The sequence below is a fragment of the Myotis yumanensis genome, unplaced genomic scaffold (genome assembly GCF_028538775.1).
Source record: "Myotis yumanensis isolate MYYU_CA2020_CCGP unplaced genomic scaffold, mMyoYum1.0.hap1 SCAF_3, whole genome shotgun sequence".
Classification (NCBI taxonomy): domain Eukaryota; kingdom Metazoa; phylum Chordata; class Mammalia; order Chiroptera; family Vespertilionidae; genus Myotis; species Myotis yumanensis.
The window spans coordinates 109,397,741-109,421,715 of record NW_027223754.1 but is presented as its reverse complement, the minus strand read 5'-3'; the positions used below and the strand labels follow the sequence as shown (position 1 = coordinate 109,421,715).

At 42.4% G+C, this 23,975-nt stretch overlaps 1 protein-coding gene and 1 pseudogene across 4 annotated transcripts in view; one reads left to right on the top strand and one right to left on the bottom strand.

Moving 5' to 3' along the window:
- IFT88 (intraflagellar transport 88) overlaps positions 1-17,217 on the top strand; it is a 157,693-nt gene extending 140,476 nt beyond the window's left edge. For 3 of the 4 annotated variants that reach the window (XM_070409336.1, XM_070409334.1, XM_070409333.1), the window contains 2 exons: positions 16,629-16,739; positions 16,990-17,217. In XM_070409336.1, the coding sequence (XP_070265437.1) occupies positions 16,629-16,739; positions 16,990-17,111 (233 nt within the window). In that variant the 3' untranslated portion in view covers positions 17,112-17,217. The remainder of the gene's footprint in view (positions 1-16,628; positions 16,740-16,989) is intronic. The other variant, XM_070409335.1, reaches the window with a different exon arrangement.
- On the bottom strand, positions 7,346-8,422 carry LOC139005148 (BTB/POZ domain-containing protein 6-like; annotated as a pseudogene).
- Positions 17,218-23,975: the final 6,758 nt, after the last annotated feature.

Sequence of the window (23,975 nt, the reverse complement as noted above, 5' to 3'; positions counted from 1 at the left end):
GGAATAGAATACAGAACCCAGAAATCGACCCAAACCACTATGCTCAATTAATATTTGGCAAAGGAGGCATGAACATACAATGGAGTCAAGACAGTCTCTTCAATAAATGGCCTTGGGAAAATTGGACAGATACATGCAAAAAAATGAAACTAGATCACCAGTTTACACCATACACAAAAATAAACTCAAAATGGATAAAGGACTTAAACGTAAGACAGAAAACCATAAAAATCTTAGCAGAATCCACAAGCAGCAAAATCTCAGACATATGCCGAAGCAATTTCTTCACTGATACTGCTACTAGGGCAATGGAAACGAAAGAGAAAATAAACAAATAGGACTACATCAAAATAAAAAGCTTTCGAACAGCAAAGGAAACCATCAATAAAACAACAAGAAAGCCCACTGCATGGGAGAACATATTTGCAAATGTTATCACCGGTAAGGGTTTAATCTCCAACATTTACAGGGAACTCATACAACTTAACAAAAGGAAGATAACCCAATCAACAAATGGGCAATGGACCTAAATAGACACTTTTCGAAAGAAGACAGAAGAAAGGCCAAAAGACATATGAAAACATGTTCAAAGTCACTAATCATCCGAGAGATGCAAATCAAAACAACAATGCAGTACCATCTCACACCTGTCAGAATGGCTATCATTAACAAATCAACAAATGACAAGTGCTGGTGAGGATGTGGAGAAAAAGGAACACTCGTGCACTGCTGGTGGGAATGCAGACTGGTGCAGCCATTGTGGAGAACAGTATGGAGTTTCCTCAAAAAACTAAAAATGGAACTCCCATTTGACCCAGTGATCCCACTTCTAGGAATATATCCAAAGAAACTAGAAACACCAATCAGAAAGGATATATGCACCCCTATGTTCATAGCAGCACAATTTACCATAGCTAAGATTTGGAAGCAGCCTAAGTGCCCATCAGCAGATGAGTGGATTAGGAAACTGTGGTACATCTACACAATGGAATACTACACTGCAGTAAAAAAGAAGTTCTTACCATTTGCAACAGCATGGATGGAACTGGAGAGTATTATGCTAAGTGAAATAAGCCAGTCAGAGAAAGATAAATATCACATGATCTCATTCATTTATGGAATATAATGAACAGCATAGACTGATGAACAAAAACAGATCCAGAGACAGAGAAGCATCAATCAGACCATCAAAGCTCAGAGGGAAGATAGGGGAGGGTGGGGTAAGGGGGAGAGATCAACCAAAGGACTTATATGCAAGCATGTATGCCTAACCAATGGACACAGACAACAGGGGGTGAGGGCATGGGGTGGGGGAGTGGGGGATAATATGGGGATAAAGACACATATGTAATAACTTAATAAAAAAATTTTTAAAAGGATTAATGAGATCCTCAGATTTACAAAGCTAAATCAAAAGTGGGATAGCCCGGGCTGATGTTGCTCAATGGCTAAAGTGTTGGCCCTCCGACTGAAGGGTCTCGGCTCAATTCTCGGTCAAGGGCACATACTGGGTTCAGGTTCACGCTCCAGTCCGGGTTGGGACGCAAGCGGGAGGCAACCAATCGATGTGTCTCTCTCATCTCTCTCTCTCTCCCTCCCTCTCTCTCTTTTTCCCCCGTCCCTCCCTCCCTCTCTTCCCTTCCCTCCCTTCTCTGAAAATCAATGGAAAAAATATCCTCAGTTGAGGATTAACAACAAAAAAGTGGGATAAATAGAGAGAATGATTGCATATATCACAGTCAGATTGCAATATGCAAAAACTGAAAAGCTCTTGCTGACTTTTCAAAGTCAAAAATGAAAACCAGAAACACGGCATTAAATCATCCCCTCGCTGTCTCCAGGGAAGTGTCTCACTTCATAAAGGTAATAAAATTCCCTAAAATACTACAAAAAAATGAATACTGTCTATCTTAGAAAATGTAGACTTCCAGTTAAAAATAAACTAGTTACTGAAAACATCATACCCAAAGATGAATGTGTACTAGTATATTTTAAGAGAGATCATAGTGCTGTAAAATGTTGTACTCTGCTTTCTTCATTCAGCATTATTTCATGTCTACTTTCCTGTCATCAAATATTTTCATGATTTTCTTAGTAAAACATTTTAGGAGTGGAATTGCTGAGTATAAAGGTTTTAAAAATTTTAATAATTTTTGAAAATTGTAGTCAAAAATGTAAAATTTGCCATCTTAATCTTTTCGAAGCATATGGTATTAACTAATGTATATTGCTGTGCTGTAGGTCTCTATAACTTTTCCATTTTGCAAAACTGAAACTCTAAACCCAGTGAACAATGACTGCTCTTTTCTCCCTCCCATCTCTCCACCACTGGCAACCACTATTCTACTCTCAGTTTATAAGTTTGATGGCTTTAGATAACTCATATAAGTGGAGTCATGCAGGATTTGTCTTTTTGTGACTGGCTTATTTCACTTAGCATAGTGTCCTCAAGGTTCATTCATAGTGTAGCATGTGTCAGGATTTCCTTCTTTTTGAAAGGTGAACAATATCCCATTGTATGTCTATACCACATTTTCTTTATCCATTTATCTGTTGATGGACACTGAGGTTGTTTCCACCTTTTGGCTGTTGTGAATAATGTTGCTATAAACATGGGTGTGCAAATATCTCTTTGAGATCCTGTTTTCAACTATTTTTCCTTTATACCCAGAAGTGGGATTACTGGATCATATGATAGTTCTATTTTTAATATTTTGAGGAACCTTCATACTGTTTCCATAGCACTGCAACATTTACATTCCCACCAGTGGTGCACAAGTGTTTTAATTTCCCTACATCCTTGCCAACACTTATTTTCTGTTATTTGATATTGGTTATATAATGGATGTGAGGTGTTATCTCATTGTGGTTTTGATTTTCATTTCCCTGACGATTAGCAATGTTGAATATCTTTTCATATGCATGCTGGCCATTTGAATATCTTCTTTGGATAAATATCTATTTAAATCCTTTGCCCATTTTAAAATTACATTGTGTTTTTGTTCTTGAGTTGTGGAATTTATATAGTCTGAATATTAATCTCTTATCAGTTATATGGCTTGCAAATATTTTCTCCTATGCCTTAGGATGTCTTTTCACTCTCTTGATTTTTTCTTTTGCTGAACAGAAGTTTTTAAAGTTGGATGTGGTTTTATTTGTTCATTTTGTTGCCTGTGCTTTTGGTGTCATGGCTTTTCCTCTATGTTTTCTTCTAAGAGATATAGTTTCAGGTCTTACATTTTTATCTTTAATCCATTTTGAGTTAATTTTATATATGGTTTAAGGTAGCAGTCCAGCTTCATTCTTTTGCATGTGATTATCCAGTTTTTCTAATAGTATTTGTTGAAGAGACTATCCTTCCCCTATTGTATTGTCTTACTACAATTGTTGAAGATCAGTACATCTAGGTTTCTTTCTGGACTCTTTATTCTGTTCCATAGGTCTATATGTCTGTCTTTATATCAGTACCATATTGTTTGGTTATTGTAGCTTTGCAATATGTTTTGAAATCTCTAAGTGTAAGGTCTTCAATTTTATTATTCTTTTTCAGCATTGTTTAGGCTAGACAGGGTCCTTTGAAATTCTATACAAATTTTAAAATGTCTTTTAATTTCTGCAAAAAAATTCATTTGGATTTTTCTTTTTTATCTTAATTAAATCTTTATTCGTCAGATTATTACAGTTGTTCCTCTTTTTTCCCCCCATAGCTCCCCTCCACCCGGTTCCCACCCCACCATTTGCCCTTACTCCCCCCCCACTGTCCTCATCCATAGGTGTACGATTTTTTTTCCAGTTTTTTCCCACACCCCCCACACCCCTTTCCCCCCGAGAATTGTCAGTCCACTCCCTTTCTATGTACCTGATTCTATTATATTCACCAGTTTATTCTGTTCATCAGATTATTTATTCACTTGATTTTTAGATTCACTTGTTAATAGATATGTATTTGTTGTTCTTATTTTGTATCTTTACCTTTTTCTTCTTCTTCCTCTTCTTAAAGGATACCTTTCAGCATTTCATATAATACTGGTTTGGTGGTGATGAACTCCTTTAGCTTTTTCTTATCTGTGAAGCTCTTTATCTGACCTTCAATTCTGAATGATAGCTTTGCTGGGTAAAGTAATCTTGGTTGTAGGTTCTTGCTATTCATCACTTGGAATATTTCTTGCCACTCCCTTCTGGCCTGCATAGTTTCTATTGAGAAATCAGCTGACAGTCGTATGGATACTCCCTTGTAGATAACTAACTATTTTTCTCTTGCTGCTTTTAAGATTCTCTCTTTGTCTTTTGCTCTTGGCATTTTAATTATGATGTGTCTTGGTGTGGTCCTCTTTGAATTCCTTTTGTTTGGGGTTCTCTGTGCATCCTGGACTTGGAAGTCTATTTCTTTCACCAGGTAGGGGAAGTTTTCTGTTATTATTTCTTCAAATAGGTTTTCAATATCTTGCTCTCTCTCTTCTTCTGGCACCCCCATAATTCAGATGTTGGTGTGCTTGAAGTTGTCCCAGAGGCTCCTTACACTATCTTCATATTTTTGGATTCTCTTTTTTTTTTGTTTTTCCGGTTGGGTGTTTTTTGCTTCTTCGTATTTCAAATCTTTGACTTGATTCTTGGGATCCTCTTGTCTGCTGGTGGATCTCTGTATAATATTCTTTATTTCAAGTCAGTGTATGCTTAATTTCTAGTTGGTCCTTTTTCATAACCTCGAGGGTCTCACTCGATTTATTGAGGGTCTCACTAAATTTATTAACGGTTTCTAGAAAATTCTTGAAAAACCTTATAACCATGGTTTTGAACTCTATATCCAGTAGTTTGCTTTCCTCCATTTCTGTCATTTGTGACCTGTTTCTTTGTCTCTGCATTTTGGCTGCTTCCCTGTGTTGATAGAGTGGCTTTCTGTGCTAGGTGTCCTGTACGACCCAGTGGCTCAGCCTCCCCAATTACCTGAGGTGGACACTCTTGGTGCACCCCTTTGTGGGCTTTGTGCACAGTCTTGTTGTAGTTAAGCCTTGATTGTAGTAGGTATCACTGGGAGGAATTGACCTCCAGGCCAATTGGCTGTGAGAATCAGCTGTGTTTACGGTGGGAGAACTTCTGTGCTGGAGACACCCTTCTGGGGCAAGACTTGCTTCAGTGGGGCTTTGGTGCTCACTGAGTCTGCCCCCTGAGTGTCCCTTATGAATCTGAGGAGTTGTAATCTGGATGGTCCCACTCTGACCACTGGGTACACTGGCTCTTGGATCTAAGGAAGTGCTAATTTAGCCTCTGTCTGAGGCTACCCAGCAGGAGTTACAAAGAGATCTGCAGATTACCCTTCCTTGTTTGGGGTTTGGAGGTGCCCAGATGAGGCCCAGCTGTGAAGCAATGCAAGCTGCTATGGGGCCTTGGGCCTTCTCTTGGAAGTTCTGGGTCTGTCTGGCCCAGCTGCAGTTTGTTAGGTACTTTTCAGATTGCAAAGGGCCAGGGCATTCATATGCAAAAGCCTCTGCCGCAGCTTGGGTGGGGCAGGGTCTCAGGGAATCAACAGAGCGGAGCAAACAGCTATGGCTGATCCTCAGCCCTGCCCTAAGAGGCCCCGAGTCTCAGTGTCCCGGTAATCGCTGCTAGCACCTCTGAGAGAAAGCCGCCCTCGAGTTCCGAATTCTGCCCGCTGCCAGACAGTCCAGTTTCTCCCCGTATGAGTCTGGGTCCCCAGAGACTTCCCAGAACTGGAGTTCAGAGCAGTCAGGGGCTTGTGACTCCCTCCTGATTGAAAAAGACAGCCGCGTCCTCAGTTGCCAGCCCTTGCCGCGTGTACCTCCGTACCTCTGCGCTTTACTTCCGCACCTCCTCTGAGTCTCATTGTGCTTTTCTCTTTCCTTCTAGTTGTAGAATTTCCACTCAGCCAGCCTTCCTGTAGTTCTGGATGATGTCCGTTTGTCTTTTAGTTGTATTTTTGTAGTTGTTGTGGGAGGCAGCAATTTCTGGTGTTTACCTATGCCGCCATCTTGGTTTCTCCCTTGATGTAGATATTTTCAAAGATGGAAGAATTGTCCCTGTCAACTATTTTAGTTGATTCATATCTTCAGTAATTGTCATCATTGCAAAGTTTTCAGTCCCCATATGGATTGCTGGATATAATAGGTCATGTGCTGTCCCTGTCCTTTGTAGCCTTTGTTACCTTAAGGACTCTAGTTTTCCATTTATATTGTTTAAGTACCAACCTTACCAGCTTAAAAATGTAAGCTTTTAACACTGCTCTCTCTGTTCTGTATCCTTCTGATGAAAAGTGGAGTTGGATTGCAGCACAGGAGAGAAATTCAGAAGGGGAATATTGAAGTAATGACTGCAGTAGGAGAAGAGGGAACCTGTTTCCCTTGCCACAGGCGCTGGTGCCCTGGACCATAGGGCTGGCAGCTTCTCCGGGTGGCTGCAGCCTGGGACCTCGGGCGGGTGGCTTGTCCGTCTCCTGGGCTGCAACCAGCCGCAGATGCTGGCGCCTCGACCAGAGGTGGGCGGCTTCTTCTTCTGGCGGCTTCTTCTTCTTCTGTGCTTCCAGGGAGGGCAGTCAGTTATGTGTATATGTGTGTGCATGCAAACATAGGCATGTACACGTGTGTATGTGGAAATCTGCTGGGCAATTCAAAACCATAGAAGAGTTGCCCCCTATCTCTTGAATCTTCCAGAGATATCCCCTACTTTTTTATTCTATCACTACTGGAGAGTCAGTATTTGCAGCCAGCCAGCCAGTGACTCTCTCAGTGTCTATTTCTGACTTCTTCTTTCGCTGTCTGTCTTCCAACCCCTAATCATATTTCCACTTGGATGCATCATTTTTACTCCCAATATGCTGTATAGAGAAGGAGTCAGGATGCTGTCGTCCCATGAATAGTACTCAGTAACAAAACAATTGCATTTTAGTTGGGCAGTGCCACTACCCACCCTTCAAATCCCTTCCACCATGCATTTCTGTTTCACTTTTTGTTTGTTGGATTGTTCTGCTGCTCCTTCTCCTCACCCCACCACCCTTGGATCGTAATGTAAAATTCTTTTACCATGTCAAGAAATTATTAAAAATACAGGTACTTTGAAAAAAAAAAATACAGGTACTTATCCGAACACCGGCCGGTGGGGGGAGGGAGCAGGGAAGAGGCAGCCGCCAGCAGAGTGTGCACCCCAATGTGCAGGAGATGTGATGAGGCCCAGCCCCCTGTATTCAGAACTAGGCTCTGGCCATGTAGAAACGTCTCATTTATACCTCTGGCTACAGCCAGCTGCACACAAAAGGTTAGGAGTCCTGAAGCCTGTCCTGCCGAGGAGAAAGGGTGTAGCCCTCCGTCCTCCCAGTGCCCGCACGCCCACGGCCTCAGGCATAGAAGATGAGCTCGGGGATCTGCCTGCCCTGCACCCCGGTGCCGGTACCGTTGGTGCTGTCGGAGGAGCACTGGAACTGGAAGGTCACCTTCCCGCACTGCACCTCCGTCAGGCCCTCCTGCCTGAAGTAGCTGAGCTCGCTGCCATCCAGCACGGCGCTGGCCGTGTAGAAGGTGTCCTGCTCCACCTGCACTGGGTGCTAGAACCAGTCCAGGAAGGTGCTGCTGGAGCTGTCGGATACGAACCCGGTCAGGTTCTGGGCGAGGACCACCCCCAGGCGCTTGAGCTTGATCTTCACACTGTACTTGGCTTTCCCGGAGCTGGACCCATATAGGCCCAGCCCCGCCACAAACACACTCCTGTACACTGCAAACTGGATGCTGTCGCAGCGCCCCCGGTAGCGCCACTGGTTGCTCTGGCAGGCTGAGGACTCGAAGCAGTGGCACCTCTGCGGGGCCAGGCCTCGCCTCTTGGTCAGCGGGGTCTTGTTGGCCGCCGTGTACCACAGGAAGATGTGGGTCTCCTTCAGCGTCAGGATGTCCGACTGGGCAGCGCCATTGGCAAACTCCTCCAGGGTCATGGTCGGAATGCAGACCAGGTAGAGGGCCGGCCCCTGGCTCTTGCCTGCTGCCTGGGTTTCCGATCACCGTCAGTGGCAGGCGGCTTCTTCTGTCCTTCCCCTTTCGCCTCCCAGCATTGTGCCTATGTATGCAAATTAACCGCCATCTTTGTTGGCAGTTAATTTGCATATCGCCCTGATGAGCCAATGGGAAGTGTAGCGAAGGTATGGTCAATTACCATGTTTGTCTATTATTAGATAGGATATGTATTGAGGTTTACATTTTTCAGTTTCTTGCCTTTTCATATATAATTTTATCATGTATGCAAACAATATATTCATTTTGCTTGTGTTTAATTTTTCTAAAAAGGTATTCAGTATATAGTGTTCTGGCTTGCTTTTTTTAACTTACTATGTTTCTAAGGTTAAGTAAGGTTAACCATTCCTATATGTTTTTTTGTCCATCTGTGATTTTACTTTGGGAATTATCTCTTCGTATACATTGTACATTTTATAGGGATATTCTTTTTTACTGGTGCAGGTAAGTTTCAAGATTCCTTGTTACTCTAAATTCTATGATTTTAAGATTATTTCTCTTATAAAATAAAAGTATCATTTGGAAGTTTAAGTGTTAATTGATTGATAATTCAGATAAATTGATTTTACAATTCAATTTTCTGAACCTATTTGTTTTTATCTTCCCTCTATGAAATAGTAATTGTTGTTTGTTGGACATAAAACCCACCCCAACTTACAAATATTGCTCCATTTTTACCTGCCTATGTATGGCAATGTTACTCCATGAAAGTTTATGAAAATGATGAAATGAAGATATTCACATTATACCCTTAGTGGTCTTTATAATAGAAAATATTTAACAATTCTATTCATGGCTTTTCAATTGGATAATTAAAGTTTTCTGAGGAGGTCAGTTTTCATCTTTTTTTAAAAAATATATTTTTTTATTGATTTCAGAGAGGAAGTGGAGAGGGAAAGAGAAATAGAAACATTAATGATGAGAGAGAGTCATTGATTGGCTGCCTCCTGCATGCCCCCCACTGGGGATTGAGCCCACAACATGGGCATGTGCCCTTGACCAGAATCAAATCCTGGACCCTTCAGTGCATAGGCTGATGCTCTACCAGTGGTTCTCAACCTTCCTAATGCCGTTACCCTTTAATACAGTTCCTCATGTTGTGGTGACCCCCAACCATAAAATTATTTTCATTGCTACTTCATAACTGTAATTTTGCTACTGTTATGAATCATAATGTAAATATCTGATATGCAGGATGTATTTTCATTGTTCACGACCCACAGGTTGAGAACTGCTGCTTATCCACTGAGCTAAACCAGCTAGGGCCACTTTTCAGCTTTAAAAGTTTGTTCTTAAAAAAAAAAAAGTTTGTTCTTTCCATGGGACTGTAGTCCTTTGGTCTTGGAATTATACATTAGGATTTCAGAAAGGCTTTGGATGCCTGAGAGAGATGTTGGGTTTTTGTTATATTCATATAGATAGCTTATATCTGTGTGTAAAGTGAAGTGAAAGCAATATTGCCCAGAGCAATAGTTTTCAAACTTTCTTTAGCTGAGCTCACTCAGGCACTTTGAAAGACCCCCATTTGCACTTGTAGATGGAAAAAAAATTGACTTAATTGTACCAAAAAAATTAGAGAAGAACAAAATAAAATATGTTGACACATTCATTGCATTTTATTTTCAATAATATCTACAGTGGAGATCCAAGCAACAGTGGCCTCCTGATCACCACACGCTCTGTCTGGGGAACAGTTGCTGTGTGTGAAGCCTCCCTCCAGCAGCCAGAAGAGCCACCACAGCTGTGAACAGCACCCACCAGAGGCCCTGCTATCAACGGAGGAGCCGCTGCTAACACAACCGCCCAAGGAGCAACCACAGCCCGAGGAGCCACTGCTACCCAGGGAGCAGCCACTGCCACCCAGGGAGCAGCCACTGAATGACTCAACAACTAGATATGTCAGTGAGATCAAACATGGGTAGACAAAGAAATGCCCAAAGGAAAGAGAAGGAGGACACGCCAGAAAAGCAGCTAAGTGAGACAGAGATATGCAACATGACGGAAAAAGAATTCCGAATAAGGGTCCTAGAGTACATGCACCGGATGTGCAAGAAGCAAGAAGAAACAGATGAAAAAATCAACTACTTATGCAAGAAGCAAGAAGAAAAAGATGAAAAGATCAATAACTTTTGCAAGACCCAAGAAGAAATGAAGAGCGATATAGCTCCAATAAAAAACACCATTGAAAGTATCAACAGTTGACTGGGAGAAGCGGAGGACCGAATCAGTGAATTAGAAGACAAGGAGGCAAAACACACTCAAACTGTACTGCAAATGGAGAAAAAAATTAAAAGACAGGAGGAGAGCATAAGGGAGCTTTGGGACAACATGAAACGAAACAAATACGAATAATAGGGGTGCCAGAACAACAGAAAGATGAACATGGATTAGAAAACCTATTCGAAGAAATAATATCAGAAAACTTCCCTTAGGTGGGGAAGAAAAAAGTCACACAAGCCCAGAGAGTCCCAAACAAGGTGAACCCGAAAAGACCCACACCAAGACACATCATAATTACCATGGCAAATGTTCAGGACAAAGAGAGAATCTTACAGGCTGCAAGAGAGAGAAGGAAAGTTACATACAAGGAATCTCCCATTAGATTATCAAATGATTTCTCAACAGAAACACATCAGGCCAGAAAAGAATGGACGGAAATCTACAAAGTGATGCAAAGCAAAGGACTGAATCCAAGAATACTCTATCCAGCAAGGCTATCATTCAGAATTGAAGGGGAAATAAGAAGCTTCACAGACAAAAAAGGGCTAAGGGAGTTTATCACCACCAAGCCAGCCATGCAAGAAATGCTAAAGGGACTGGTGTAAATAGAAGAAATAACAACCTCAGAAAGAAAACAGCCACACACACAAAAAGAAATGGCTACAAACAAGTACCTTTCAATAATAACTTTAAATGTAAACGGACTAAATGCTCCAACCAAAAGACATCGAGCGGTTGAATGGATAAAAAAACATGACCCATACATCTGCTGTCTACAAGAGACCCACCTCATTAGAAGGGACTCACACAGACTGAAAGTGAAGGGATGGAAAAATATCTTTCACGCAAATGGAAAGGAAAAGAAAGCTGGGGTAGCAATACTTATATCGGACAAAATACATCTCAAAGTGAAGGCCATAACCAGAGATAAGGAAGGCCACTTCATAATACTAAAGGGATCAATACAACAAGAAGATATAACCCTGGTAAACATATATGCACCCAATGCAGGAGCACCCAAATTCATAAAAAAAACTCCTGGAAGATATCAAAGGAGAGATCGACAACAATATAATCATAGTAGGGGACTTTAATACACCACTGACATCACTGGATAAGTCCTCTAGACAAACAATCAGCAAAGAAACAGCAATCCTAAATGACTCACTTGATCAGATGGACTTAATTGACATCTTCAGAACACTCCACCCCAAAGCCATGGAATATACATTCCTCTCAGGTGCTCATGGGACATATTCAAAAATAGACCACATATTGGGTCACAAGCAAAGTCTCCACAAATTCAAGAAGATTAAAATCATAAAAAGCATCTTCTCAGACCACGATGGCATAATGTTAGAAATAAACTACAATAAAAACAACCCAAAATACTCAAACACTTGGAAGCTGAATAGCATGTTATTAAATATTGATTGGGTTACCAATGAGATCAAAGAAGAAATTAAAAACATCCTGGACACTAATGACAATGAAAACACAACAATCCAAAACCTATGGGACACAATTAAAGCAGTCCTGAGAGGGAAGTTTATAGCTCTACAGGCCTATCTCAAAAAACAAGAAAAAATGGTAGTAAATAATCTAACTCTTCAACTCAAAGAATTAGAAAGAGAGCAACAAGAAAACCCCAGAGTGAGCAGAAGGAAGGAGATAATAAAGATTAGAGCAGAAATAAATGACATAGAGACCAAAAAAACAATACAGAAAATCAATGAAACCAAGAGCTGGTTCTTTGAAAGGATAAACAAGATTGACAAACCCCTAGCCAGGCTCACCAAGAAGCAAAGAGAGAGGTCCCAAATAAACCAAATCAGAAACGATAGAGGTGAAATAACAACAGACCCCACAGAAATACAAATGATCGTTAAACAATACTACGGAAAACTCTACTCCAACAAACTAGACAACCTGGAGGAAATGGACAAATTCCTAGAAAAATACAACATTCCAAAACTCAATCAGGAAGAATCAAAAAATCTCTAGGCCAATAACTATGGAAGAAATTGAAGCAGTCATCAAAAAGCTTCCAGCAAACAAAAGCCCAGGACCAGACTTCTCAGGGGAGTTTTATCAAACTTTCAAGGAAGAACTAAAACCTATCCTCCTCAGATTACTACAAAAAGTTCAATAGGAAGGAACACTTCCAAGCACATTCTATGAAGCTAGCATCACCCTAATACCAAAACCAGGTAAAGGCAACACAATGAAAGAGAACTACAGGCCAATATCCCTCATGAACATAGATGCCAAAATCCTCAACAAAATCTTAGCAAATCGGATCCAGCAGTACATCAGAAGGATCATACACCATGACCAAGTAGGATTTATCCCGGGGATGCAAGGATGGTACAACATCCGTAAATCAATAAATGTGATACATCACATAAACAAATTGAAAGAAAAAAACCACATGGTCATATCAATTGATGCAGAAAAAGCATTCGACAAAATCCAACACCCATTTTTGATAAAAACTCTCAGCAAGGTGGGAATAGAAGGATCATACCTCAACATAATAAAAGCCATATATGACAGGCCCACAGCCAACATCATACTCAATGGACAAAAACTAACGCCATTTCCCCTAAGAACAGGAACAAGACAGGGATGCCCACTCTCACCACTCCTGTTCAACATAGTACTGGAAGTATTAGCCATTGCAATTAGACAAGAAGAAGAAATAAAAGGCATCCAAATTGGAAAAGAGGAAGTAAAACTGTCCTTATTTGCAGACAACATGATATTATACATACAAAACCCTAGAGACTCCATCAAAAAACTACTAGACTTAATACATGAATTTGGCAATGTAGCAGGATACAAAATTAACCCCAAGAAATCCGAGGCATTTCTATACACCAATAGTGAACTTTCAGAAAGAGAGATTATAAAAACAATCCCATTTACCATCGCACCAAAAAAATTAAGATACCTAGGAATAAACTTAACTAAAGAGGTAAAAGACCTCTACTCAGAAAACTACAGGACGTTGAAAAAAGAGATAGAGGAAGACATAAAGAGATGGAAGAACATACCATGTTCTTGGATTGGTAGAATCAACATCATTAAAATGTCCATACTACCCAAAGCAATCTATAAATTCAACGCACTTCCCATTAAAATACCAATGGCCTTCTTCAAAGATCTAGAACGAACTCTCCAAAAATTCATCTGGGATAAAAAAAGACCCCGAATAGCTGCAGCGATCCTGAGAAAGAACAAAGTAGGTGGGATCTCAATGCCAGATATCAAGCTGTATTACAAAGCCACTGTTCTCAAAACTGCCTGGTACTGGCACAAGAACAGACATATAGATCAGTGGAATAGAATAGAGAGTCCAGAAATTAGCCCGAACCAATATGCTCAATTAATATTTGACAAAGGAGGCAAGAACATACAATGGAGTCAAGATAGTCTCTTCAATAAATGGCCTTGGGAAAATTGGACAGATACATGCAAGAAAATGAAACTAGACCACCAACTTACACCATACACAAGAATAAACTCAAAATGGATAAAGGACTTAAATGTACGACAGGAAACCATAAAAATTCTAGAAGAATACAAAGGCAACAAAATCTCAGACATATGCCAAAGCAATTTCTTCACTGATACAGCTCCTAGGGCAGTTGAAACTAAAGAGAAAATGAACAAATGGGACTACATCAAAATAAAAAGCTGCTGCACAGCAAAAGAAACCATCAACAAAACAACAAGAAAACCCACCTCGTGGGAAAACATATTTGCCAACGTCATATCGGATAAGGGCTTAATCTCCAAAATTTATAGGGAACTCATACAACTTAACAAAAAGAAGATAAACAATCCAATCAAAAAATGGGCAAAGGAGCTAAATAGACACCTCTCAAAAGAGGACATTCAGAAAGCCAAGAGACATATGAAAACATGCTCAAAGTCACTAATCATCCGAGAGATGCAAATCAAAACAACAATGAGGTACCATCTCACACCTGTCAGAATGGCCATCATCAACAAATCAACAAACGACAAGTGCTGGAGAGGATGTGGAGAAAAGGGAACCCTCCTGCACTGCTGGTGGGAATGCAGACTGGTGCAGCCACTATGGAAGGCAGTATGGAGGTTCCTCAAAAAATTGGAAATGGAACTCCCATTTGACCCTGTGATCCCACTTCTAGGAATATATCCCAAGGAACCAGAAACACCAATTAGAAAGGATATATGCACCCCTATGTTCATAGCAGCACAATTCACTATAGCTAAGATCTGGAAACAGCCTAAGTGCCCATCAGTAGATGAATGGATTAGAAAACTGTGGTACATCTACACGATGGAATACTATGCTGCTGTAAAAAAGAAGGAACTCATACCATTTGCAACAGCATGGATGGAACTGGAGAGCATTATGCTAAGTGAAATAAGCCAGTCAATGAAGGAAAAACACCACATGATCTCACTCATTCATGGATAATAAAGACCATTACAAACTTTTGAACAATAATAGATACAGAGGCAGAGCTGCCTCAAACTGATTGTCAAACTGCAGTGGGAAGGCCAGGGAGTTTTGGGGGACAGGAGGGAGGGGAGTAAGAGATCAACCGAAGGACTTGTATGCATCTATATAAGCATAACTAATGGACATAAGACACTGGGGGGTAAGGGAGGGCAGGGGTTTGTCAAGGGTGGGGGGGATAAAAAGGGCACTTATGTAATACCCTTTGTAATACTTTTAGCAAAAATTAAAAAAAAAATTAAAGAAAATAAAAAATAATAATATCTACAATGTAGGGAAATGGTAAGCTTTTTATAAGAACCCAGAGGGGACTTACAATTTTGGTTCAGTTGACCAGCCTTAAAATGTGGGTATTTTAAAGGCCATCTTGTTTTGAAGCATATTTATTGACATTGTCAATAAGCTAAAATATAAAGTATACTCAGAAATGATCAGAGCATATCTGTGGACTACTCTCATTGAAAGTGAAGCTTTCATAACAGAAAAAAAAAAAAAAAGAATATTGTGGTTATTTTAAGAGGAAGAAATAGCCAAAACCGGTTTGGCTCAGTGGATAGAGCGTCGGCCTGCGGACTGAAAAGTCCCAGGTTCGATTCCGGTCAAGGGCATGTACCTGGGTTGCGGACACATCCCCAGTGGGAGATGTGTAGGAGGCAGCTGATCGATGTTTCTCTCTCATCGATGTTTCTAACTCTCTATCTCTCTCCCTTTCTCCCTGTAAAAAATCAATAAAAAATATATTTTTTTAAAAAGGACGAAATAAAAATTGTGGGACTGGAGGAATGGTTCTTTTAAAATGTACAATAGAGATTTAAGATTCAAAAGTACTACTGATATTTCTTACTAATATGAGTGTTCAACTTTATCTGAAATTCTTCAGTGATGTGAATTGCATTATTTCCCATGGCAGCCATTCCATATTCAGACACTATCATCCTTTTCAAGTTTTTTCTTATATTGAGCCAAAATTGATTGTACTACACAGGGCAAATCTAATGTTCTTCTATATGAATATTCTTCAAATGTTTGAAGAAAATGGATTTTATGTCTATGTTATCTCGTACCTGGTTTGAGCTTGCACAGTCTCGTGTGTGTGTGTGTGTGTGTGTGTGTGTGTGTGTGTGTGTGTTTCTATTCGATGTGGTTTTAGGGCCACTCAGCTGCCTTGATATGAGGTTGATGACACAACTCATATTGATCTTAACACTTCCTATTCTTTCTCCAGTTGCTTTGTTCTTTGCCAGATTAAACCTGGCAAAGTAGTCTCTAACTTTTCACAAGTGAATTGGTAAAATTGAAACCTATAATTAAGCACGCATTTGAAAAAATACATATAAAGACTTTTAAGTGACGTTTCCTCTATATTATAGATTTCCAACAAGATATTTCTTTTAAATTTTAGATAATAAGAATTACATCCCTTGGGATTGACTATAATCTTACTCAATAATGCGCTATCGTCAGTGTAGACCAGACCAAACCAGGAGAGAGGGGCTTGCAAACTAAAACTAAAAGGATTACAAAAGAGAGAACTGCCCAGCCAGCATGGCTCAGTAGTTGAGGATCAACCTATGAATCAGGAGGTCACAGTTTGATTCCTGGTCGGGGCACATGCCCAGGTTGTGGGCTCAGTCCCCGGTGGAGGACGTGAGGGAGGCAGCCGATCGATGAGTCTCTCTCATCATTGGTGTTTCTATCTCTCTCTCCTTCTCCCTTCCTCTCTGAAATCAATAAAAATATATTTTTAAAAAGAGAGAGAGAATTATATCCCTTGGAAATTGGCTTCAAACAAAACAACCTTGGCAAATAAGTATGCTTTAACTTCGTGATGTAGTATTGTTTTCTCAACATGTTAAACAAATGCATTTTTATTTTTGTGTTTTCAGATAGCGGCCAGAACTGTAGTGCCAATAGTAAAAGTGAACAGCTAAGTGCCAAACTCAGAGCTTTACCCGGGACAAACGAGCCTTATGAAAGTAGCAGTCACAAAGAAATAGGCAAGTGACCATGTTCCCCACCCAGCCCCACAGGTTCAACAGGTCTGAAAGCTGGTGAAATGGCAAAAAATGTATAATTGGGCATTAAGAATTTCATATATACAGAGAATTGAAATGACTTGGGAGAGCATTTCTATTCACTCTGCATTGTTCTCACAGCTTTGATTATGAGACTAACTGGCTTCATGTTTGTTTGTTTGCCATATATATATATATAAATTTCTAATGTAACTATGTGTTTTGAACCTAGATGCCTCATATGTGGATCCACTTGGCCCTCAAGTAGAAAGACCAAAGACTGCGGCCAAGAAAAGACTGGAGGAGGATGATTTTGCTGATGAAGAGTTAGGAGATGATTTGCTTCCGGAATAATATGTACGTTATGTTATTTATTAAAGGAAAGAAATTACCTTGCAAGATAATACCCATGTTAAACCTTGGATTAGATATATAAACTTTAATTTTGTACACTTCCAAAGTTTTTTATAAGTGTATTGTGTTCTGTGAGTATGGGTTTAAGTCTTGTTTTGTTTTTAATGGAAAAAAACATGTGAAAGTAATCCATTAAGCTATGACTTCCTTACCCTTTTTAAAACATTGACCTCCACCCCACCCCCCCGAGTAAGTAATGAATTTTGTTGGACAACCAGTTATCACTCACACACACACACAGACACACACACGTGCATAAAAATTATCTTTAATACTGCAGTGTATGCTATTTTCTATAATTTCATTTTTAAAGTGTTATAATGAAAACTGCATTGATTTCTTGGATTGCAGCTTGAAAAATACTATGCTAGAACATATTATTGCTGGATATTTAGTCAAGCTAAATTGCTTCGAGTTTGGAAACTATACTTCTTTGGAAGTTTGCCTGAGGAGGGATTATAATACTACTAGAGGCCCAGTGCACAAAATTCGTGCACAGGCGGGGCGGGGGGAGGTTCCTTCAGCCCATCCTGTGCCCTCACACAATCTGGGATCCCTTGGGGGATGTCCGATTGCCGGTTTAAAGGCCTACACTGGCAGTTGGACATCCCTCTCACAGCCCAGGATGCTGCATGCACCAGTGACCATACTTTCCATACAGGTGAAAGGCATCTTGCTGTCGTGTGGGCAGCTACGTTTTTTTGCCCTGATTATAAAAGTAGTACATAACATGATCCTTCTGAGGCAGTAGTACCATTTTCCCCATCTTTTTTTTTTTTTTTAACAAAATAGAAGTTTATTTCTTATGTAACAATCTAGAAATAGGTAGTTCAGTGCTAAGCCGGACCCCATGTCTTTCCTTCCATAATATCTCATACTGGATTGGCTCACATAAACATTCAGTGGCTATGTAATTGGTTTCATTGGGCCAGAACCCTAACCTTGATTAGTAAAAGTTTCTTTTCCATTTGCTCAAGGTTCTACCTGCCCCTTGGAAACAAGAGCATTTTATACTCGACCCCAAAATAAAGCCTACATTTTAGTTGAGATGCAGATTAGGTTGTTCTAACAAAGGTACTGTATCTGAAACAAGACAGTTCTGTTTTTCTTCTCCCATACTAGTCCAGCGGTAGGTGGTCCAGTGCTGGTAGGGCAGCATTGCTGTCCTCATACATGACCTCCATGCCAGAACCTGCTGTCACCTCTGTATCTTAGCCCAGCAAAAAGGCAGAAAGGAAAGAGTGCACATTTCAATGCTCCTAAGAGTGCATCCCAGAGGTAACACATCATTTCTATTCGTTCTACTGATCTGATGAGAGACATGCTCATAAACAGATGTGCTGGGGTCCAACCCCAGCAGGTCCAGGGATCCCCAAAGGTGTGGACGGAGTCGGCGAAGAAGGAATGACACGGAGGCAGCGTTCAGTTGACCAGCATGGTTGGGTTCTCTCGCTTGGTTCTATCCAGGATCTCCAGCCAGGTTCTGTCCAGGTTCCCTTGCCATGTTCTCTCGCTAGGTTCTCCAGCCAGGTTCTGTCATCAGGTTCTCCAGCCAAGTTCTGTCCCGGTTCTCTTGCCATGTTCTCTCCAGGTTCTCCAGCCAAGTTCTGTAGCCAGGTTCTGTCCAGGATCTTTTGCCATGTTCTGTCTAGGTTCTGTGTCTAGGTTCTGTGTCTAGGTTCTGTGTCTAGGTTCTTCAGACAGGTTCTCTCGCTAGGTTCTGTTTCTAGGTTCTGTGTAGGATCTCCAGCCAAGTCTTGTCTCTAGGTTCTGTCTCTAGGTTCTCTGTCTCTGGGTTCTGTCCATTTTCCCCATCTTATGGGAGGAAAAACTGAAGCAGAGAGAAGTTAAGTAATTGGCTTTGTCACACAGTTATAAGTGTCAGAATCAGGGCTGACCACAAAATGCAAGCCAGAATCCATGCATGTCATTGCTGCATCATCGTGTTTTTTCAGTGTTAGAGTAGCCTTGCCTGGTTTTAATTTTTAAATCTAAGAGACTGTTCCCAGTATATAGGGTAGGGTCCCTAGGCCTGGCCAGCAATCAAGGCCGATTTTGGGGGCAATCAGGGCGGCCCCCACTGGCACCCACCTTGGCTGGCAGCCTGGCGCTGCCCACTCACTGCCCCCACCCCCCGCCACTGCCGCCACCAGTTGCCTCCCTCTGCCCACTGGCACCCGCCTTGGCTGGCCTGGCACCGCCCACTCTCCGACCCCACCCCCCACCTACTGGTTATTCCGCAGGTCGTTCCACCATTTGGTCAATTTGCATATTAGGGTTTTAAGAATAAAACAATATGGGAGATCAAAGATGGCTGCAGAGGAGGTAGAAACTATACACACCTCCTCCATGTGCCAATCTGGATTTACAGCCAAAAATATAGAGCAATCAACCTGAAAAAACAACTGAAAAACACCTGAACAGGAGTATTATATCCAAGGATTGCTAGAAGAAGCTACACAGAGACTGGTAAGAAGGGCAGAGACACGAAGAGAGCTGGTCCCTGCACCCAGGTGTAGTGGCTGAGAAGCCAGAGGGCTATTGTGGCTGTAAAAGTTTCCCCCCAGGCCCGGTTGGTGTGGTTCAGAGGTTGAGCGTCAACCTATGAGCCAGAAGGTCACAATTCATTCCAGGCCAGGGCACATGCCCAGGCTGTAGGCTCAATCCCCAGTGTGAGACGTGCAGGAGGCAGATGATCAATGATTTTCTCTCATCAATGTTTCTCTCTCCCTTCATCTCTGAAGTCAATAAAAATATTTTTAAGTCCTCTCTGAGGAGAATGGGGTCTCAACCTCATGCCAGAACCCCCAAATCAGAGCACCAGGGCTGGGAAGAAGAGCCTACATAGCATCTGGCAGCAAAAATAAGCAGGGACTTTGCTGGGGAGAGAAGAAAGCCTGCTAGCATCCCAGGTGCTCTCCTAAGGGGCATTTCACAGGAGCTTGCTCTTGGGCACTTACCCAGGGCTCTCATAGAGGGAAGAAGACTCAAAAGCTATAAAGAGAAGATCTGGGTAGCATAGCTCCAGAGATCTGGAGGGTTGGTACTGAGGTCCCAGTCCTGAGTCAACATCACCCACTGCCCACAGGCACCATCTCCCAGGGTCAGGCACTTCTATTCTTACAGCACCAGCTGGGGAAAGGGCACTAACCCCATCCTCCAAATACTGGTGACACCTCCCTTCAAAGCTCAAGTCCTGCATAAAGGACTGTTGGCTGCATCCAACAGAGACCTGGAGAAACTACTAGTATAGAAAGGCTTTGAGATAGTCATTGAACTGATGGCTTTGGAACCAGGGCCAATCTTTGCCCTATCCCACAGGTTAGGGAGACTCCCTTGTCAGGGTCTGTGGCAGCAGGCAGCTGTAGAGCTAGGGTAAGGCTTGTACTTGCTCCCCTCCCATGGGCCTGTGCCACTTCCAACAGAGGGCTGCCTTGACTTGCATTGCCAAATCCTGCTAAGCTCAGTTCTTCGGGGGGAAGGGAGCACAACTCAGAACTGGGACATTTGGTGCAACGCCCCCTCAGAGCCCTCCATTAGGTCTCTGGAAGTGCACTGCAGAGCTAGGCAGAGGTGAGCAGATGGCTCCCCTCCCAAGAACCAACGCCATTCCCAGCGGAGGGCTGCCTTGATTTGTTCTTCCAAGGCCTGCTGGCACTGCCCTCCTGGGTGCAGCTTTACAAGGGAAAGGGGGCAAACTCAGAACTGGGTCATTTAAGGTGTCCCCCTCAGATCCTCCCATCAGGGTCTCTGGTGGTACACTGTCGAGCTAGGGGAAGGTGAGCAGCTTGCTTCCCTCCCAAGGGTTGAGGGCTGCCTTGATCTGGTCCTCCAAGTCCTGCAGTGGGGAAGGGGAGGGAGCACATCTGAGAGCCCAGGGCTTCAGATTGCAGCTACAGCATCAGAGTTTCTGAAGGCATGCCCGCAGAGCTATGGGGAGGAGGCATGCAGTTTTTTATGGGCCAGTGCCACCACCAATGGAAGACTGACTTTATCTGTTTTCAAACCCCCAGCTGGCCACGTCCTGCTGGACTGTTTCAAGGGAGGAAGGAGGCTCCACTCAGAGCCGGACATTCAGAGTGCATCTATCTCAGAGGCTTCAGTCCAGGACTTGAGCAGGTGTGGCTACAGAACTGAAAGAAAGAGTGAAGCTCACCCCCCTCCCATCCCACCCCAGTGGTGCCACTCCTAAAAGAAGGCTTTCTCCATCTATTTGCCCAAATTCCAGTGACCCTGTCCTGTCTTACTGAGTTTGATACTGCAGTGAGGACAGCTGACTATACCCAACCTGAGCCTGCAGTATGCTCCTCCTGGGGGGCTAGATTTGGAGACTGTAGCAGAGACCAAATGGTATAGCTCTGGAATAGGGGCCATATTCTTCCCGTTGTGTGCCAAACCATGCTGCATTGAACTAGGGGGTCAACTAGCCCTGTTTGCTCAATCTGATCACTATGACACACTGAGCTTGAGCCCCGTGGAAGGGCCAGTGGGGCATGGCCATCATGGGTCCACTCTACAGCCTTTCTTCATAAGACCCTGGAGGAAGTCCAGGCAACTATTCGGGGGGGGCGGGGAGGGGCAGAGCAGCCAACAGGTAAAGGCCAACCTCAGGAAACCTTGGACTTTTGTTGAATTGATCCCAGCTCAGAGCTCTAGGAAGCCAAGTCATCTACACAGATTGGCCCCTCCCACACACACCCAAGTCAAGTAAACACAGGCACACACAGTGAACAGCTTGGTAACTCTAGATAGGTAGACCAAAATTGGTTACACATAATGTCTGGCAGCAACCTGTACCTGAAACACACTCAAGTGGACCAAAAACCAACACAAGCAGTGGTGGGCTTCAGACCAAACCAGAGCTTGACCCAACCAGCCACACAAATTATATACCCAAAGGAAGATTCCAGCAAGAACCAGACCCTGATGAGAATAACCTAACCTTGGGAAGCAGCCCCTGCATAGCATCTCATACAACATGACAGAGGTTTACTCCTATAATCATCCAATCTGAAAGGTTAACTGCATCCACAATAGGGCCAACAGCATTCATCAAGATGGAACTACAATATGAGATGTACATAATCCACAAGAAACATTCTTGGAATATGAGGCTCAAGTGATCTGGAAGATTTTGCCACTGAGCCCAACAAGACACCTTGAGATTTCACCTGCACAGCAGCTTGCATGCCATGATAAGGGTTGAGCCTTACAGTCAGACAGCCTGATGGTTGAAACCACCCACAAATTGGCCAACAGCAATTAAGACCCAATTACCAACATGAAGGCCCAAACAACCCACACAAGAGACATTCCTAGAGCACCCAGCTCAGGAGATGGAGGCTGCAACACTGGGTCCCACAGGACACCTGAAGCAGAAGGCCACATTACCAAGACTGGGAATCATAGCAGTTCTATCTAATCCATAGAAACAGACACAAAAGGACAGCCAAAATAGGGAGACAAAAAAAAAAAAAAAGGTCCCAATGGAAAGAATGCTAGTAATCTCTAGAAAAAGAGCTAAATGAGATAGAGGCAGGCAATTTATCAGAAACAGAGTTCAAAGTAATGGTTATTAGGATGCTCAACAGCATGAAAAATGACATCAAAACCATGAAAAATAACCAGTCGGAAATGAAGATACCATATCTGAAATAAAGAATATATTGGAAGGAATAAACAGCCAGTGGATCGAATCAGCAATTTGGAAGACAAAGTAGGAAACACACACACACACACACACACACACACACACACACACAATCAAAGCAGCAAAAAGAATGAAAAAGAATGATGGTGGCTTAAGGGAACTTTGAGACAACATGAAATGTAACGTACACATCATAGAGATACCAGAAGGAGGAGAAAGTGAGCTAGGGCTACAGAACCTGTTTAAAGAAATAATGACAGAAAACTTCCCTAACCTGGTGAAAAAAACTCACACAAGTTCAGGAAAATAGAGAGTCCAATCAAGATAAACACAAAGAGACCAATACCAAGACACAGCATAATTAAAATGGCAAATGTTAAAGACAGTGAATTTCAAGGCAGCAATAGAGGGATAGTAAGTTACCTACTGTTATGCCCAGATTCCAAGATCCCCAAAGACCAGACTAGGAGCCAGTTCGATGCAAAAGCAGAAGGTCCTTTTATTGGGGGCTAGCCAACCCGACTCCGCCTCAGGCCAGTCCAGCGACCAGGAGCAGAGTGCCCCCGCGTGGGAAAACCCGGCTTTAATAGGGGGGTGGCGCGAGGGGATTGTGGGCCCTGCCGATTGGCCAGGCGTAAGCTGGGTCTTGTTACAGAGGATGTGGTCATATCTATGGCGCGCACTTCCCTTGATTGTCATTGGTTAGTTTAAAATCCCGGGCGTGGCCAGCAGAGGCCTGGGCTTCCGGGAAGAAGGCCACACGTGGCCCCAACATGGAGGATACAGGCAAGATGGAGGGCATAGCCCTCGCCCTTTCATTCCCCCCTTTGTCTTGGAACTTCCGGCTCAATCATGAGTCGGACTGCATTTCTATTCCACCGTTGCTAGGGGCCCGTACTGGGCATATCTTAATAAATGGTCTGGTGGAAGGGAAAGAAACCATTTTAACTTTAACAACTTCTATTGAAATAGGATTTTTCTTCTTAACATTCCTCCATGGCTATTAAAAAGCCAAATCAAGATTAATTTATCTACTGTCCTGATGTTTGCATAAACACAACAAGAATGGTAATTGACTACCTTTGCTGGAATTTCATGGTTGAATCTTAATGTGCCCCGTAGGGCCAGGAAGCCAAGCCATCCAGCTGCCATCA